This window comes from Pomacea canaliculata, linkage group LG13 (assembly GCF_003073045.1).
Source record: "Pomacea canaliculata isolate SZHN2017 linkage group LG13, ASM307304v1, whole genome shotgun sequence".
In the NCBI taxonomy this organism is placed as follows: Eukaryota; Metazoa; Mollusca; class Gastropoda; order Architaenioglossa; family Ampullariidae; genus Pomacea; species Pomacea canaliculata.
The window spans coordinates 14,780,383-14,799,084 of record NC_037602.1 but is presented as its reverse complement, the minus strand read 5'-3'; the positions used below and the strand labels follow the sequence as shown (position 1 = coordinate 14,799,084).

Genomic DNA, 18,702 nt, shown 5'->3' with positions numbered 1-18,702 from the left:
CATAAGACTTCAGAAAATAATTACCTACCCTACATTCTTCAGAGGTTGTGTACATTTAAACTTTGATTTAGGATCTGCATATTTCTTTTGTACTTCCCTGTCAATTTAATTATTTTCCAGGGTAGATTGCGTGGGTTTTGAGGGGATATGTTCAAGCATGGACGTGGTTCAAGTATTTATATGAATTCAACAGGCCTTCAAATGAAGGGGTGATAATCTACCGCCTGGTAGCAAGGGCCCTTACCTTTTTCCCACTTTAAAATTTTACTATGATTTTAAATATCATTTGTTTCGTAATTTTTATACAGCACTTTAAACCTGCATTTGATGGTGAGAAAAAGTGCTATATAAATCCACTTCATCATTATTATTATTTTCCTTTAGAATGTTGGCGTTGACGACACATCAGAGGGCTTTACTAGCTTCAGCCCTTCAGTGTGCTGAGGCGGTTAGAATACACAGCATTCCACCAGTCACTATAAGAAAGGTTTCCGGAAAAAAGACACATCCTATCACAGAATAATGAACCTAGGTGGAATAAACTTAAAAATGCAGTCAGAAGAGATCCCATCCAACTCGTAGCAGATAAACTTATGGATACGTTAACGAAAAGATATGGACCCAGATTAAAGACTTCAAGTGAGTGCCTTCATCAAAATTTTATGGACTGTACATTCTTTCTTGATTTCTCACATTTTTATATTTGAACATCTTGAATCTCTGTGTATGGAGAATACAAATGCATTAAGGTTAATTTGTTTTGGGTATAGTAGTAACAATTTATCTTGTATTCTTAAGCATTATATTTTAGTTTGGCATTACTTTTAGGTGGGATTTTTTCTTTATATAGAGAGGGAACAGGGGATGGAAGATGTTGAAAAGAGTGAATTGACAAATGATGTTTTCTGTGCAGATGCTGCCACCAATACGTCTAATAATTTCAACAGCATGTCTTCTGCAGTCTTGACTGATATGCGAACAACAGATCAGCTCATTAGAGCAATTGTGAAAACACAGTCCAGAGAAAAAGACCTAAAATCAATTGAGTATCAGCTTATTAAACAACGGTACAAAATGTCCCTACCTGTGGCCTTGGATGCCTGCCATGCTTTCTACAAGGTTCAGCATGCTATGCCATCCTACTTACCTGCACTCTTCAGTGTCATTGAGGAAACATTTCAAAGCATGCAGCCTTCACCTGAAGATATAACATTCTTGTTTCTGTATGTGTTTCTTCATGGAAGCGCTCCAGAAATGCTCTTTCATATGGTGGAAGAGTACCTTCTCAAGCACCTACATCACTTTCATATAAATGATCTGGGCGTGATAAGTGCTGGATTTTTTAGAGCAAATCATAGAATTATGTCACAAGATCTTCTGGAGGTTATGGCACACAAACTTTTAATGGATTTCAGTTTTGTTGATCCGTATCTGTTGATGACTTTTATGAAAGTCTATCGTCATGCAAGTTATGTGCGAATAAGCTTCTATAACAAGTTAGCAGACAGTCTTATGAAAGATAATTATTTGACACACTATAACTCCACTAACTCATTAATGCACATTGCATTTACATATGCCTCAATTCCAATAGTGCATAAAGAGCTTTTTGAACAACTTCTTTGTCGGTTTGAAGCTCTCCTCAATCAGAAACCCAACACAAGAACCAAAGATTTATCAAAATTTGTTTGGGCTTGTGGTACACTTCAGTTCAAACCACATGATTACCAGCAGAGGTTTCGGAGACTTGCAAATCACTTTGAACTTAGCAGTGTGGAGCAGTTTCCAGAATCTTTAGCAGAACTGTTATTTGGATTAATTTATTTGGAAATTTTTCCTGAGGATCTACTGAGTAGGTGTCTCAGTCAAGATGTTATCAACAGACTTGCTGGTAAGTATTTCATCTCATTTAACCATACATCAACTTGACTCCAGTATCCTGGTTCAAGGGAGGTAATTACAATGCAAACCCACCACAATGTTGAATCATTAGGATCCCCATTTTCAGGTGAAATTGAATGTGTGTGTTAGTATTAGAGCCGATAGTCATTTCAATGTTTCTGGGCAATAATGTTGACTGTCAATCACAGTATTTTCCAGTGATGCTATTTTTTGTCCAAAGATATTAGGAATATGGCAGACATAACCATATGCAAACCATGCCAGTGTATAATTTTAAATTCACAGAAAACATTTGGATAATTCTTTTGGTTTCTTGGTGGATGGATTCATTGCACCTTTTAGCTAAGCATTAGTGGAATTTTTTTTCAACCAGCTGATACTCAACTTCTCGAAAACATGATGCAGAATCTTTTTTTGAAGAACTTTAATTTTATTCCTTTTTATTTCTTCCAGTGAAGTTGTAGTGTTGAAAATGATAAGCATTCTTTTAGCAAAAATTTGCTTTATCTTATAAAGAGATATGTAAAGAATCATACCAGACTAATTCATTTCAAAATGTGGCCAATGCTAGAAAACTTCGGGCTTTTACTTTACTATGTTAGAATTCGTAGAAAATTTGTAGAGACCATAACATTAACTGTAAACATTGCACTAAAGCATATTTTTTGTAAATGGATATGCTATATGAAATTCTGTACCACCTAATCACATTCCATTACCTAGTGGCCAGTAGCTAAAGGCATCAGTACATCTGTTTTGTTTCTCTTCCATTTGATGTTTTAGACAGTGCTGCTGATAAGGAAAAGTCATTCCAGTTGCTAATACTAAATGAGACCATGAAGATTGAATGCCCTTTATACTCTGGACCTACCCTTTTACAGGTACTGAACCTGTTCACACCTGGCATTCATTAAAAGTAAAATCTTTACATTTTCCTAACAATTAATAGTGTGTTTTAAAAAGTTTGTGCATGCCATTTTTGCATGGATGCAATGATATTTCATACTTTGCTAGGCAAAATTAATACATGATTTGACGTCTCTTATATTGCAGTCTCAGCGGCAGGTGCTGTTGGAGCATCTTGCTCTGTCAAAAGATATGGAAGTTGAGTTGCAGATAAGAATAGGTCTGGCAGCAGTGCTGACATCTTTACAAATCAGCCTTGGGACAGAGAGGGTGCGATGTCATTTTCCTCTTCCCCATTTTAGGACCGCTGGTGAGTGCCTAAGGATTAGGGTGGGTTTTGAAAAAAAAAAATTAGCGTTAAAACTCCATCAAAATAAATATGGATGATTATTCCATAAAAAACATGAGTACTTCCATGAAAAACATGCGAGTTCTCGTATACTTAAATTTTTTTAACACAAAGATGATTGAGATAATACACCAAAACATGCAACAGCAACAGTATTTCATGGTTTGTTTTGTTTTTTTTTAAGGGGGTAGTTGGTTTGGACTCCCCATTCTGTGTGTGTGCATGCACGTGTCTTTGCAGCTATGCATGGATTGTGCATAATTTTCAGGCTCTTTTTATGACAGTGATGGAAAAAGATGACTTTGACTTTGATCATAACAATCTGTCATTATAGGGGAGACAACCCCAAAACCTATCTTGACAGAAATGCCTTCTTACTTTTAGTGACAGTTTTGATTGGAAAAGCATACTGCTACTACTATGTGTAGTAAAAATGAAGTACTTTGCCATAGCACTGTTCCTGTTAAGGTTTGATGTGCTTCACAAATATGATACAGCCCTAAACAAACAAAAACACAAAGCAGCACAAAAATTACATAATACAATCATTCACATTCATAAGATTAAGCAACAACAAATGAATTTATACATTGCACAACAATTAGGCACACAACTTATTAGAAGCTTAACTCAAATTTGACAAAAGTATTGAGAGACAGAAAATATAATAATAAAATTGTTAATACACAGACAACTGTTACTATTTTCTTTTCAGTGATTGAACTTGAGTACTGTATGACTGATGGATTTGTACAAGTTGACCAAAAACAACCATTATTGCATCAATCTTCCTCTAAGCAAACAAGTGTCATACCCAGGATTATTATTGATGACCTGTACACAGCCACTAAAGACAAATGTGAATCTGTTCATAAAGAGAAAGGTGGGACAAAGCAGGATTTTTATTTTTTTGAGACGAAAAAAATTTAGTGAAGGGGTAGCAAGCATCTGGTAAAGCACTCCGTTCTCCATTCCATAGGTGGTGCCCATCTAACATGTACTGCTTTTAAAAGGAAGAAGAAACTGTTGTTTTTCTTCCAGCCATACACAGTGTTATCAGTAACAAGCTTTTAAATCAAGTGTGTCTATGGTTGGTACAAAGGTACACCTGTCTGAAACTTGTATAGGTGCAATAAGTAATGGTTCTAGCACAGAAGCAATAAACAGGTCCACTTTTTCTGTATAATTGTAAAAGTATTGTAATAATAGTAATAATATTTATAAAGTTGATTTATATAGTGTTTACCCACCATCAAAGGCATGATCAAAGTGGTGTACAAAAAGAAAGCACACACAGCTGGTCTCAAAAGCAGAGTTGATTGTGAGCCCTGTTAGAGTAGCTATAAATAAATTTTGTGTTGTATTCATCTGCTATCTAGGAGCAGATTGTGATAAGTGCATATTAGTGTAGCCACTTCTTAGGAGAGTTGGTACTAGATATTTTTAGAACATGTGAGAGTGTATATTGCATTCTGTTCACTTTCAATGGTCTTTACCTCTTGTGCTACTCATATGTTCAGTTATAATACTTTCTATGCTGTTTAAATTACACAAAGTTTCTAATTCTACCTTTTTAAATAAATCTCTTTTCAAGAATAAAAATAGTGATTGCTATGGCTAGCACAAACCAGCAAGCCATTAACAGCTCTCAGCCACTGGGCCACTGGAGCACAAAGGTACGACAGCTGCAAAAACTTGGCTACAAAGTATGTCAGGTGAGCATCTTTTCAGCCTGCTGGATTAAAATGTAAAGCACAAACAGTGGATGGAGCTCAGAAACAGAGGCCATTGAAATTTTGCATTGTGCAAAAGACTGATATAATGCTCTAAATATGTATTTGGGAAAAAAAAGTTCAGACATCATTGATGGTCATATTTATTTATCCCATTGACAAAAAATAACAAAGGGAGAGAAAATAAAACATGGCTGTGCAGTTCTAAGTTTGCAACTTGCCACTACTTCCAGAGCTTTTGTGTGCTATTTGAAACAGCAGTGTGGTTAGAGATTGACTTCCAAACCTAGACGTGCACGAGTTTGATGCTCATTTAGCACAAATGATCACCCCCGCCCAACCTGTTGACCCAGCTGTTGAATGAGTTGCCTGACTCATGAAAGGATTGTGGGAGGCAGTACACTCACACACACACAAAACTGGTCCAAGAAAAGTTTGTTTTTAGCAACTAACTCTCCAGTGAAATGTAATAGTACTACCTTTACGTCCTGCATATTTGGCAATCAAACATTGTCCATTTGTTAATTGTAGAAATGTATGATATGGGGTACAAAATGTTACATATATGATTCTAGCTGTTGCTTTAGAAATGAGTTTCATGCAATTTAAAAATATATATTCTCTACTCAGATATCACCTGGAGATGCTCTAAAACTAGAAATTTCATCACACAAGGACCGATGTAATCTACTTTCTCAGCATCTGTCCATGTGTCTTGCGACTACAGTTAGCTTACCTTAAGCTCAACACAACTGATCTTCTCATCCATCATATACAGACATATAAAGACAAAAATAAATGATTTATAAAAATTTGCAGTGTTATTTTGTTTTTATTTCAAAATGTAATATATACTTTGTAACAGTGTTTCAAATTTCCTTCTGGATTTGCTATTACTTGTATAGGGCTATAAAGCTTTCTTACAATGCTAGAATCTGAACTGTTTAGCCAGGTCAGTAAATCAGAACAATCTGCAAATATCATTTTTCACTTGCACGAGCTTCAGCAAGCTTTTCTTTAATGTAAGCTTTTCTGTCACTTGCCAACTGGAAGTCTGTATAGGGGATCTGAAGGAAAAAAATGAAAAAAAGTCAATTCTATTTTGGTAAATACTGTCATTCATATTAATGGGGTCATGAATGTTGCTGTTCACTACAATTATGAATCCTGACAACATTACTGTCCATGTGTTTATGTTCACAACTGTGTTTCTGTGGATGCTGTAATGGTGATAACTCCATCCCTGACATTTCTCAATGTTATTCTCATCTCAAGAAATCAGTCATTCTCATGCTTAACTGATGGGGTAAAAAATAACCCAACTTAATTAATATGTCACTCCTGCAAAATGTTTCCAAAGAAATTTTTTTTTTAAATGACCTCCTGTGGTAGCAGCCTCCAGATACATGTAGGGAAAATAACATAAAAGACATTTAAAAAAATATATATATACAATCTTTGGAAAAATTTTGTCAAAGACCTTGTTTGTGCTTACCTCTACAACAGATACACCTAGCTTCCTCAGCTGCCGAGGCCTCATGGCATGGTACTGGCGTAATAGTGAGACTGTTTGCCCACCTAACATTCGCACATTTTGATATGCATGACTGCCATGCAATACTACTGCACAACTGTTCAAAATATAAAAAATAAATTTTGATAGCTAGCAGTACATTATCATTGGAGGCAAGAAGATGTATGTCTCTCTTCATGTATTTGCTAGGCTGAGATTTTTCTTTGTTTAAAATGTTGACATGTTTGTGGTGTCTTACTATTAATGAGTGGGGTTTTTTTCATGAATAGTTTGGGTGATTCATTCATAACAATAATAAATCTACCCTTACACACATGCACACACACAGTGATGGAGTTTGTCTCAGAAGCATGTTTTAGTCTGACAGAACAATGAATTGAAACTAGATAAAAACAACTTTGTCACCTATCAAAAAACATTTTAGAAAAGCAAGACTTTGTCAGCTGAGAAGCACCACTTTGGAAGTTAAAACTGTAAATTCTTTCAAAAGCATGAAATATGGGTTAGTATGTTAATATGAAGGTTAAAGAAACGTTCCTGAATTTAATAATTGCAACAATTTCCATCAAGTAATGTGTTATGTTTGATACTGGGCCTTCATGGCTTTGTTCTTTGAGGATAGTAGTACATGCCTGCTTGCAAATTATGCTTGGATTTAACAATGAAAAAAATAAGTTATACAAAGAAAGAAAATGCATGATGGAATCAACTCTCAAGAAATGCAAACTACTTCAACCACAGCAATTAATATTCAAGTAACTTGAATCAAATTGGAAAAGATTACCCATTTGCTTTGCCTTCACCACTCTGATTCTCTTACTAAGATGCATCTTCTCAGAACAGCGACTTTACTGTGACCTTGTCCTGACCATGAGTATGCCTGTTATACGTGAATATGGCTGCATGGTTGTTGGTGGTTCAGTTTACTTCTGTGTACCATTTCTGTAAAGCGCTTTGAGCAAATTATTGAAAAAGTGCTATATAAATGTTCATTATTATTTAACTTACTCAGTAGAATCCAAATCAAATGGCCTTGTACACTGTGCCTCTTCAGTCTTCTCTTTCTTCAGTAAAGTGATCTCAATATCTAAGAAACAATATGAAATGTTAAAATGGGTGGGGTATTTTTAAATGTAAACATCATTTTAGTTCTTTAATCATATTAACACTGTGGTGTTCAGTTCTGCGGTAACTCTGCCATGAGAATAAGTCCTAGTAGTTTTTGTTGTTTTTTGTGGGGAAGGGAGTGGTTTGTTGTTTTGCTATGATAGTCAGATCATTTAGGGTGAACAAAACGAAAAAAAATTACTGACATAAATTATGTTTAGAACACTTCCTAGGCTGAAGCATAAATTTTAAGCATGAAAAAGTACGACCATTTGAACTAGGAATGTGCTGTAAATTCTTAAATTGTGCACAACGTCTGTGCAGTTTCTCATCCTTAACTCACCAGCTGTCTGGAAATGTGGTAATAAGAAAACAGGATGAATTAAGCAGTTTGGGCAGACTTTCTGTAGTACTTCCATGAGATCCACTAAAACCCAATCGCGAATACTCATCTCTCTATTGGCTGCTTTGTTCATTGACGCCTTCACCACTTTGCCATACATCTTGCTCTTTTAAAAACATAACAAAATTTGAAGAATTATTGAAATAAACATGAAACCCCAAAAGTGAATAATTCCCTTGAAACTCTTTATAGCAGAAAAATAATTTGTGGACAAATAAAGTCTACGTCACATACACTCACAGAGAGAAAAAGCAAGGGTGCATACTTTTGGAAGTTTCGGCAAATTTTCGCTCTGCTGAAAGGGACCCTGATACGCAGTGTCCTCAATGAAAATGCTTTGAGATAGATGATAGAGATCTCGTCGATAATCAATTTCAGAACCTGCATGGAGCACAAAAATCTCTTTAAACTGCATGCGACATTTTACACACACATCACCTCTTTCTCACTCCAGCAAACCCATCTCACTTTGACAGTAATTATTTCTGCAGGGGATAGCGCGAACGCAGTCCCCCTTACGAAAAAATTACGCACTCGAGTCACCCACATTTGGGGTGATCGCAGGGGTCAACCCGCCCGGAGTGCAATGGACAGGCCTCGCCCTGGGAGGACCTCCTTGCTGATCAAGGTGCCTCCCGTGCCAGGTAAGTATGCTTGATCTTTACCGATACGCCAGCTATCCACAGCATATTTTGAAATTTTCATGGTGCAGTCATGCCCGCATGCAAACTACTCTAAGTTATTAAGCTCAACTATAAAATATCAAAGAAATTATTAAAATTTAAAGCAAATAATATATAATTTAAATTTACTTTATTTTGATTTTATTGTAAGATATTTATTTTTGAAAAATTCGACCCTTTTATCATTTTTATTGTGACAAAAAGAATGGAAAGGGATACAACCCCGTCTACTTATTTCCCCTTAAGTGGTCGCAAAAGAAAAAAAGGGGTGGGGGTGGGGGGGGGAATGGTAGGTTGCGCACAAACCAAATCTCATTAAAAATATAAACTCTCTTTAATTCTTCTTGCGACATTTTTAAGACTGCATGAGCGCTATAAAAAAAAATTATCTGCTAATTTCATGGGGGTTGTCTAATTCTGCTTCCATTATATTTTCCTGTTTATCCCTCTCTCGCACATTCACGGTACAAAAAGAGGGAAAACAGACTGTTACTCGTTTCTGTTCCAGGATATGAAAATAAAGTTTGAGAGTTTTCACAAACTCAGACATTATGCATTATATTACACATAGTTTCAGAAACATTTTCAAATTTAGGCAGCAACCATTCCATCCTTCACACCTACTTTCCATAATTACGTGTTCATGTGCTACCAATGGCTGAAGTCTTAAATTTTACAATTCTAAGGATATTCTCATCATCTTTGTGCATATTCTTACTGGACGGTTTAAGACTAAGTCAGATCATCCCCCAAGCTCAGTCAGCATATAGACCTTTTCACAGTACCGAAACTAATTAAAGTGACCACAGACATCTAAAATATGCCCTTGACAGTGGTGATGTTTCTGCTGGACTTGTCTGGTGTCTGCTGCATTCAACACTATTGACCACTCTCTGCTCCTTCAAAGATTTCACACCCTCTATGGAATTTCTGGACCTGAACTAGCTTGGTTTAACTCCTATCTCACTGAAAGGACTGTGTTGGTTGATAGTCAAACATCTCAACCTGCTCCACTTTCTCGTCAGGTCTCCCAAGGCTCAGTACTTGGCCCAGTTCTGTTCATTCTGTATATGAAACCACTTTCACCTAGCATCTAGTCTCACAAGATTTCTCACTAATCATATGCTGATGACATGCAACCATACTGCTCCATTCCACCAGCTGAGTTTCACTCTTCTAGCACCATAGAAGTATGCATCAGCGACGTCAAAGACTGGATGGTAACAAAGTTAAACTCGGTGATGATAAAATGGATGCCCTCCTATGCTTGAGAAGAAATCAATCTTCATTGGTTTGTCCACCAAATGACATAGAGGTGGGTGAAACTAAGGTGACCAGACGTTTCGGGGGCGAAAGCGGGACACGTGCCGATGATGTGTCGTCACTGTCAAAGAACGCCGAAAAAAGTGATTTTTAAAGACAAGCGGGACATTTGATGGACTTGCCAGAAAGCCAGAAAGCGGGACATTGGGCGTCCCGCCCGATGAGCAGGCGAGACACGAGGTCAAAAGCAGGACTGTCCTGCCTAAAGCGGGACGTCTGGAACTTCCCTTACATCTGAGCCAGACAACTCTGCTATTTGTCTGACGACCTTCTAACTATTCCTGTCACCAGAACAATAACATTGTCACAGGATTTTAGTTACTGTGCACCAAAACAATGAAACTCTCTCCCTTTCTATAATTACCAACTATCCACTTATCCTTTAAATGTGCACTGAAAATGCACCTCTTTCTAAAGCATTACTCCTAACAGTCCACACAATGCTAGTCCTTTTTTCACACCCTTCCTCCCTTTTCCACATCGCTACTTCCCTGCTCATCTTCCTTTTGCAAAATAACGATACCCTCAGTCTTTGTTACTTGGATCCTCTTTATGTTTTTATATTTATGTCTTTTATTCATCATCAGTATTGTTGTTTATCCTTCTGTTGTTCATGTGTTGTTCGCTTGCTCTTCAGTTCCTCATATGTTGCCCATGTCTTGTTCTTAAGTGCTAAGTGTATGTTGTTTAGGAGTGCATGTATGCACTATACAAATTTTGCATTATTGTTATTATTATGTTAGCTGTGATGGTCTCTAGTCTCTACACCATTACATGTACTGCTGTCATTCATCACTATTTTAGAACTTGAAAATAAAGTCTGAGTTTCCACAAACTCAAATATTATCCTCACTACAATCCTCTCTGAACCCAACATGATAACAAAATAGTAAACTCTAACCTTGAAAAGCTTTTTGAAAGGTGTCACTGAAGATCTCTTGGGCCAGAAAGGGAGGGTAAATGCCAGAAAAACTTAGCGCCATGGCAACTTGTAGCAAACGACCATAGTGTTTTTCTTTCTCCTCCTGCCGTTGTGGATTCCCTAGCTCAGTTGTGATGTTTAATAGAGCCTCAGTTCTTTTTTCTGCTGCAAGTGGTATGTTGCTTAGGATCTGGGTTACACGTGCCATATCTTTTAGCCTGCATTTTTAAACATTTTATAAAATTATATACACTTTGCACATACAAAATCAAAAGGTATATAACTTTTTACAGCACACATGTATAAAATGAAAGTGGTTGTCTAAATTATGAGACCAAAAAAAAAAATTAAACTGGTGTACATACATGCACACACACATTCACACCAGCTACTCAGTTCAAAACACCTTATAGGAAATATATTTTTTTTGGAACGCTTGAATTTATAAGACTTACCTCCACTCTGTCACTCCTTTGCAAAGAATCCGGTCAACTACAGCCAAGAAAAGGCTCTCAGGCAACAGATCAAGGGAATAAAACAAGTTTAATATATGCATTAGTGTCTGTGGAGGTAGAGTGGAAATATGTGGTAACAATGGATCCACCAGGTCCTCGAGCATGGTAAAAAACTGAGGAGCTTGATTTTCTTTACATTTGTTCAGGGAAGCATCATCATATTTCAGCACTGCTGCTAGGCATATAGGATTGAGATCCTGACTAATTCTCTTTTTAAGGTTCTTAGACACTGCCATGAAGTATGTGGCCCGTCGGATTAGTGTACGGGTTTTGTAATGTGCCAAGTTGATGATACCAACTTCCTCCAAGGACAGGTTGGCCATATCTTTGCTGAGAAGATTCATGATTAGGTCAACAAAACCTTCAGGTGTTCTGCGACATGCACTGATATGAAACAGCAATAGGATAAGTTCTGGCTTTGTCATTGTGGGTAAAAATGGTTTCACTCTTTCACATATAAGATAGGGAAACTTTGTGAATGAGCTTCCCCTTAATGCAAACAGAAAGTCTGCAGCCAGCAGGAGTTCCTGCAAATTCAGCCTTATCAAAGTTCCACATAGCATGTTATCATAGCTCTTTGAAAGGAGGATACGGTTTTTCCTTGATTCACTATATGTAACAGAATTGCGTAAACCCAGTCTACTGATATAAGCCATACTTTCAATGACTTGCTTAAAGTTCATGCTGTATATATGTTTCGTAACGAGCTTAACAAGCAAAGCAAACTTTTCATTTTCAAGCCCTTCTGGTCCTACTCTCTCTGAAACTGTGGCCCAGTGTTGTAGCAATTGCAAAATTTCCTGTGGTATTAATTCAGGACAGGCTTTATTTTGAATTCCCTCCATTAATGTATTAATCTTACATTCCTCCAATTCAGGACCATGTCCACAGAATGAATGACGAAGAAAGTATGGCCTACATTCAGGTAATGATGCCAAATATTCATAAAAGTATTCATTTTCTTTTTCAGCAAAGTTTATATCATTCGACAGTTTTCCAGAGGGCTCTAAAGACTCTGTTTCAGACATAAATCTCTTGTGTACAAGTTTTACTTCATCAAATGATAAACCTTTGGTCCACCAAGTGTGTTTTAGTGTTCCTCCTCTAAGGTATCTCTGACTCAGATGTACACATCCAGTATGCAGTTCACAATAAAATTCTAATGCACCACATTTTGTGGATTGAGCTAGACTTTTACATTCATGAATCTGCTCCCACAAATTTTTCCAAAGCTGTCTACCAGCTCTCTGGAGCCGGCAATCTGCTTGTAGTATTCTAAGCATTGTAAGTATTTTCGTATGATGCAGCTAAAAGCAGGCCTTTGAGATCAAACATGAACTGAGTACACCCTCCTCAAATTATCCAACATCCTTACACATCCACAATAATCAACATGGATGAAATTCTGCAACATATCAAACAGAATGAAAATGATACAAAGCAAAATATATAAATTTGTAAAACAAACTTATTTTTCAATATTTTCACAACATCTAGCTAGCACAGAGGGAGCTACTGTTGTTCATCTGAGACACATTATTGTAAAAAAAAATCTCGAAAAATGCCTTGATAAAACCAACTGGATTTTCAAGATATTTTTGTTCAAGTTTAAAACGTGCATTCTTACGTGTGTGCATATATATCTTAGAAAGCATTTGCGATGGGGTGACTAGTTAATTAAAATCTTTCAATTATAAGCATAAGGAGACAATAATCTGTTCCTAGATTTGTTTCTTTTTGATGTGTCTGTGTACATGCTGTCATGCTAAATACAAGCGTTTAACTGAGCGTGTACTTCTGTAAATTAATACTAATGACGCTATTTATAGAGAGCAAATCGATATCGATGTCACAAATGGCATTATTAAAACACGCCTGCGTACATATATATATCGTTTGTAGAGATGCTCGTAAGCATTGTAAGCGAAAGGCTCTTGGATACTCTAAAGGAGTGCGGCGTACGTGGGAACCGGTAACTGCTGATTCGCGCTTCCTGAAAATAGAGAGCACTGAAAAGAAGGATCATTCATCCTAATTACACGAATGAATAAGGCAGTAGCCTCCCCGGCAATAGTTGGTCGGGAAAGAGGTGTTGGATTACTTATACCTAAGGGCAGACTTTGTTTAGAGACTTGGTCTTATGAGGACCATAGGACTAATGAATCTAACTTCAAAAATGTAGTAATAATTTTTTTTTCACGATTATGTTGAAAGGATCCTTTCTATTATAATAAATGCAAAATTCGTATTGCGCATACTCACACTCCTAAGGTTCATTCTCCTAAAACGAGACATAGGTAACACGCGGGACGGAAAAACAAGCAAACACATGAACGACAGAAGGATAAACAGTGTAAAGAGGATCCAAGTAACAAGGACAGAGGATCATGATTTTGCAAAAGGAGGACGAGCAGGGAAGTAGCAATTAACAAGCAGAAAAGGGGGAAAGGGTATGAAAAAGGACTAGAATTGTGTGGACTATTGTGAGGAGTAATGTTTATTATGCGTTTTCAGTACACATTTAACGGATTAAATAGTGGGTAGGTGGCGGATGTGGAAACGAAGAGAGTTTCATTGTTTCGCTGCACTGTAACTAAAATCCTATGACCATATGTTCTTCTGGGGACAGGAATAGTTTGGAACAGGGAATAGTTATTCCTACTTTAACTGACTACACAGAAATCTACAAAAATCAAGACTAAGCATGTCGACCTATCCACTCACCCATTTAGAAAACATCTGCTAAGGGATGACTTTTCTGAGGTCTCGGAAAATAGTTTTTTCCCATCGATCGTTTCTGCTGTCAACACACACGCACAAAGGAGTCTTCAATCTGTATTCAATATGTTTTATTCAAAAGTCATTTCTTCTATTGACAGGGACATTGTATTCAACATTTTTATCCAGACTGGGAATTCACAATTCATCTATATGACTAACTGTGAAGCATTTATATTCATTATTTGTAGATGACTGTGATCTATGCTTCCAAAATATCAAAATTATCAACAGCGTTTAGTACCGTTGAACACATGGAGAACGTAATGCCCAAATGTGATACAGATGTACCGTCTTTACAACAGGTTAAAAGTCACAACATGCATCAAGATATTTGTAAATTTATATTATAATACACACTGTACATATACATACAGTATAAACCTGTTAAATATTGCCAGAAGATACATATGGGGGGGGTGGGGAAACAGGGGAAAGAATAACCTGGATTGGTGAGTAGAAGATGTGGTTTATGACTCTTTCAAATATACTTTGTAACATTTGTCATATGCATATGAAAATAAGCAAGAGCTGCTATTGTCGTGGAATACAAGCAGCTTTCCGCAGATATTTTACAACACATCAAATATTTTTTTAATAAATCAATGTGTGAGAGAGGCAATGAGATGAACTAAATCAAAAGTAACATTTTAAAACTTATTCATGGTGATTGGCAGAAGGGGATTACATAGTACTGTGCTTATCAGATTTAATTAAAGTTGTTGCTCTCAAATACACATATTCCTTACATCACCAAAGGAGATTTCAGATCACTAGAAATGTGAGCCGATGTAACTGTATGTGCATGCATCACCACACCCACACCCAATTGCACATACAGATTTTTATAGAAGTGCTAATTAGGCCTGTATACTAAGAAAGTTTTCTAGATTTTTAAAAACTTCAGATCTACTTAAATACTCAAAGCTAACAGCACACATGGCAATAGACACTTTGTACACTTGCAATCCTTTTGAGAAAGTACTATTGTGACACTACAATTGCTGTGGCAATATTCTCTGCATAGTCATAGTATTGGTAAACCAGTTTTGTGAAAATTTTGTATGCAGTCAACTTGTTCAGTCAAGAATCTCCCAAGTATGAAAAAAGCCCTATACATAACTCATCACTACTACATAAAAGCATCCATGTCTGTGCATGTGCACACAGACAAAATCATTAAGAAATATTGGAAATTATTGGATTTAAAACAAAACACTAAAACAGGTATTAAAATAGCAATTTCAGGGAGTAGGAAACCAGATACCTCAATAGTTTGTATGCAAAACAGGTAGTAGCTTTTATTTTATTTTTAATGACAAAATGCAACAAGCTGTGGGGACAGGAAGGCATTTTTCTATATTGTTTTTCTGTATTGCTGTGTCCAATCTCTCTTTTATTCTCCATACAACCCATTTTATTCTTCATGTGTGCCTGTACATGCTCGCACGCACCCACTTAATTGCTGGCATTGCATAAAACTACAATCCAAAACAATCAATCATTGCATGCACACACAAACACATAATTTCAAGTTGTGCCATAATTGCCTGACAGATTTCAGCAAATCCACTGAACATTATTTACATATGACTGTCCTGAAAAGGTTTAAAATGTTTCTTCCCCTTAAATAATTTGCAAATAGCCATTCAAATGTCACAATCTAGCTGTCTTCTCCAGAATGACAACTGACAAGATTTTTAATGTCAAGATGTATCCTCTGTCAACAGACATAAACAATACCATGTTTTCTTTTAATTATTTACTTTGTAAGGATGTATACTGACAATGGTTCTTCAATAAGATGAAAGTGAACAAGATTGTCCTTAACTTTCAAAGTATTATATGTCTGGGAGCACAAATGATGGTGATGCAAACAACTTTAGAATGTACTGGTTGTGTCAAGTTTCTGTAACTGTATATTTCTGTGACTTTCCCCCAGTCAGTGGAATATGGGAGTAGGTTTGAGGGTGGATGGGTATGACAGCTAGATGGTGCTGGGAGCTAACAGAATATTTTAGGGAGAAATGAGTTTTTTAAATAACCCTTGAAAATTACAGAAAAGTTACACAAGCTTACTAAACATGATTACATCAACATTATCCTTCAACGCCATTTACTTCCTTATGAAAACAATATGAAAATACACAATAATAAACTAATATTAAAATACATTGGTGGATGAACTGATCAATCATATTATCAGTCTCCACACAAAAGAATAAATTCAGAAGTAAATCAATCACACACACAAAAAAAATAAAATAAAACATCAAGTGTGTTTCATAATCATCATTAATAAAAGTCCACCATTTGACTTTTGAAACAGCTGAAAAATGCGCACATAGAAAAAAAAAGAATTGGAAAAAACTCACCTTTTGTCTAAATGAGGACTAATTTATATGTTAATACATAGCTTATAATTAATGACTACTATGTGTAAAACTTGTAGGACATTCTAAATGTTTTACACAGTTACTTGAATCTTCTCACCCTATCATGATTCTGCAGCAACACTTAATTTTATGTTGAGCAAGAGTACTATCTTTATATCTGTAGTTATAACAGCAACAGTTTCATCCACCATCGCTCCCAGATCATTTTAAAAGCAGTATGTTATGTATGAGACCTTAGGCTGTACATCAGAATATCTACTCCAGCTCCATTTCAAATTTGTGCTCTTTATATTAATCTTTTGCCTTTATTTGTTTAGGTTAACAGTAGTCCATTTGACCTAGTCATAAAATTGCCAGATGTTCCAGTTCATTCCACGTCATCTTCAATAAAAAATAAAAGCATGTACAATCAGACCTCGATAAGTTGAACTCAAAGGGATCCGAAAAAAAATTCGACTTACAAGAGTTTTCGAGTTAGGGAAAATGCATAATAGGCGCAGGTATTTGGCCGGGAACTAAAATTAATTCGATATAGGGAGGTTTTCGACTTAGGGAAGGTCGACTGTAGTTTTGAACCCGAGTCAGCATATCCTACATCAAAAGTCTTGTCTGCTTAAGAAACATTCCATAACTATCTTCTTATCAAGGGTAGGATTAATAGAGCCATGAAGACGAAAGAATGACCCCTAAAGGTGAACTCACCATTTGGACCTTTGAACTGGACAGCCACATTAAACAAAAAAAAGGAAATGATGATAGACATTGCTTTTAAAAGTAAACAGCACATGAAGCATGAAAGAGCAAGGAGTTTAAATAGTGAAGCACGACAAAGAAAATAAGCAATTTTGAAGTTTCATTCAGACTAAGGTGTCATGTAAAAGCAGAGTCTTGACTGCCATGGTGACATTTCTGACAGACACTTCACATTTGAAAAGGTTGGAGATTACTTCTTTTCTTTCTTTTTGAGGATGGAGGGAAGGGAGGGTAAGAAATTGGTGATTAATGCCAAGCCAGCAACTAAGGCTGTATCATGGCAAGACAGCCCTGTGATGCCACATGCAGAAAAAGAACAGCATGCCCAAGACAGGAGCTGAACCCAGGACAGCCAACCTTCACTGTATTTGTGACTGGCACTAACCACTGCACCACCAGACCACCTGTTGGGGATGGGGAATTAATTTGTTTTATTCTTTGTTGTTTATTCTTTGTTACTCCTCGAGGAGCATAGGGCTGCAACACACCTCACCAGCAGACCCGGTTTTGGGAAGCCCTCCTAGAGAGACAGTAGAAGGGGAAGTAATAATATCTGGAATTATTTGCCTGCAGAGATTCACCTTTAAAGATAGTTCTCTATAAATACCTTTTATCTAGGGTAAATTCTTTCTACCTCTAGTAGCTACAAATACTTTGTTTTAGTGATGGTTCAGATTTTCATTTATTAAATTGTTCTTCCATGTTCTTTCTTTTAACCTTGCAGTTTATTGTAATAACAGTATGCCAGAAGCTTCCAAAGTAAAAGAATGTTCAAATCAACTATTATTATAGACATAAGGAGATTTATTTACAAAGGTAAAATGTTCAGAAGTCTCTTAGTAAATGCAAAAACAAACTTGCAGCCAGTGCAGCTCAAAGATGAGCATAGTTTAGTATGCTCATGATCCCATGAAGAAATATATCAGATATGTAGCAGTCCTCAATCTATACAAATACGTTGTATACTCATTAAAATTCTGTTTTTAATTTTTACAAAAAACTGAAACGTTTTAAAATATCAAAATGTCAAGAATGAGAGTCTTTCACAACTTTTACAAATACAGCCTTGGTAGTTTATCTGAATGTAAATCACGCAAAGTTAATCAAAAGTTGTTGGTGGATTTGAAAGGTCAAAGGGAAAGTGTCCTATAGCCTAAGGTCACTAGGTGCAGTGAACTGTAAATGGTTCACTATTTCTTGGGCACAGGGCATATCTAACAAATATTTCCCTTTCAACATTTATACACTGGAAATGACACCACAACCACTCTATATTTCTCAACCATGACAGGACTTGACAGAAAGACATTAATCACTTTTTCCCTAATACTTGAAGCTTTGCACTTTCATTTTCATAACTGCCCTTTCTTTTCTGCTTAGTGTCCAATCATCAGCCAG

General features: G+C 36.4%; 2 protein-coding genes and 1 non-coding gene across 5 annotated transcripts; 1 reads left to right on the top strand and 2 right to left on the bottom strand.

Moving 5' to 3' along the window:
- The first annotated feature begins 7 nt into the window (after positions 1 to 7).
- Positions 8 to 5,703, top strand: LOC112553553 (FAST kinase domain-containing protein 5, mitochondrial-like). Of its 3 annotated transcripts, none has more exons than XM_025220840.1 (8): positions 8 to 44; positions 385 to 639; positions 914 to 1,891; positions 2,686 to 2,783; positions 2,956 to 3,118; positions 3,873 to 4,038; positions 4,749 to 4,872; positions 5,521 to 5,703. In XM_025220840.1, the coding sequence occupies exons 2-8, from the start codon at positions 594 to 596 to the stop codon at positions 5,629 to 5,631; spliced, it is 1,686 nt and encodes a 561-aa protein (XP_025076625.1). In that variant the 5' UTR covers positions 8 to 44; positions 385 to 593; the 3' UTR covers positions 5,632 to 5,703. The 3 variants fall into 3 exon arrangements, with proteins under 3 accessions (XP_025076625.1, XP_025076626.1, XP_025076627.1); XM_025220841.1 differs by lacking the exon at positions 8 to 44 and adding an exon at positions 56 to 209; XM_025220842.1 differs by lacking the exons at positions 8 to 44; positions 5,521 to 5,703 and having other exon boundaries at positions 56 to 639; positions 3,873 to 4,040; positions 4,752 to 4,872.
- LOC112553552 lies at positions 5,703 to 13,405 on the bottom strand. Its single transcript, XM_025220839.1, has 8 exons — positions 13,261 to 13,405; positions 11,318 to 12,782; positions 10,842 to 11,080; positions 8,200 to 8,315; positions 7,875 to 8,040; positions 7,433 to 7,511; positions 6,386 to 6,521; positions 5,703 to 5,957 (listed from the first exon to the last, which is right to left on the bottom strand). The coding sequence occupies exons 2-8, from the start codon at positions 12,658 to 12,660 to the stop codon at positions 5,871 to 5,873; spliced, it is 2,166 nt and encodes a 721-aa protein (XP_025076624.1). The 5' UTR covers positions 12,661 to 12,782; positions 13,261 to 13,405; the 3' UTR covers positions 5,703 to 5,870.
- Positions 8,423 to 8,586, bottom strand: LOC112554738. Its single transcript, XR_003097303.1, has one exon. It is a non-coding gene; the product is annotated as a U1 spliceosomal RNA (small nuclear RNA).
- Positions 13,406 to 18,702: the final 5,297 nt, after the last annotated feature.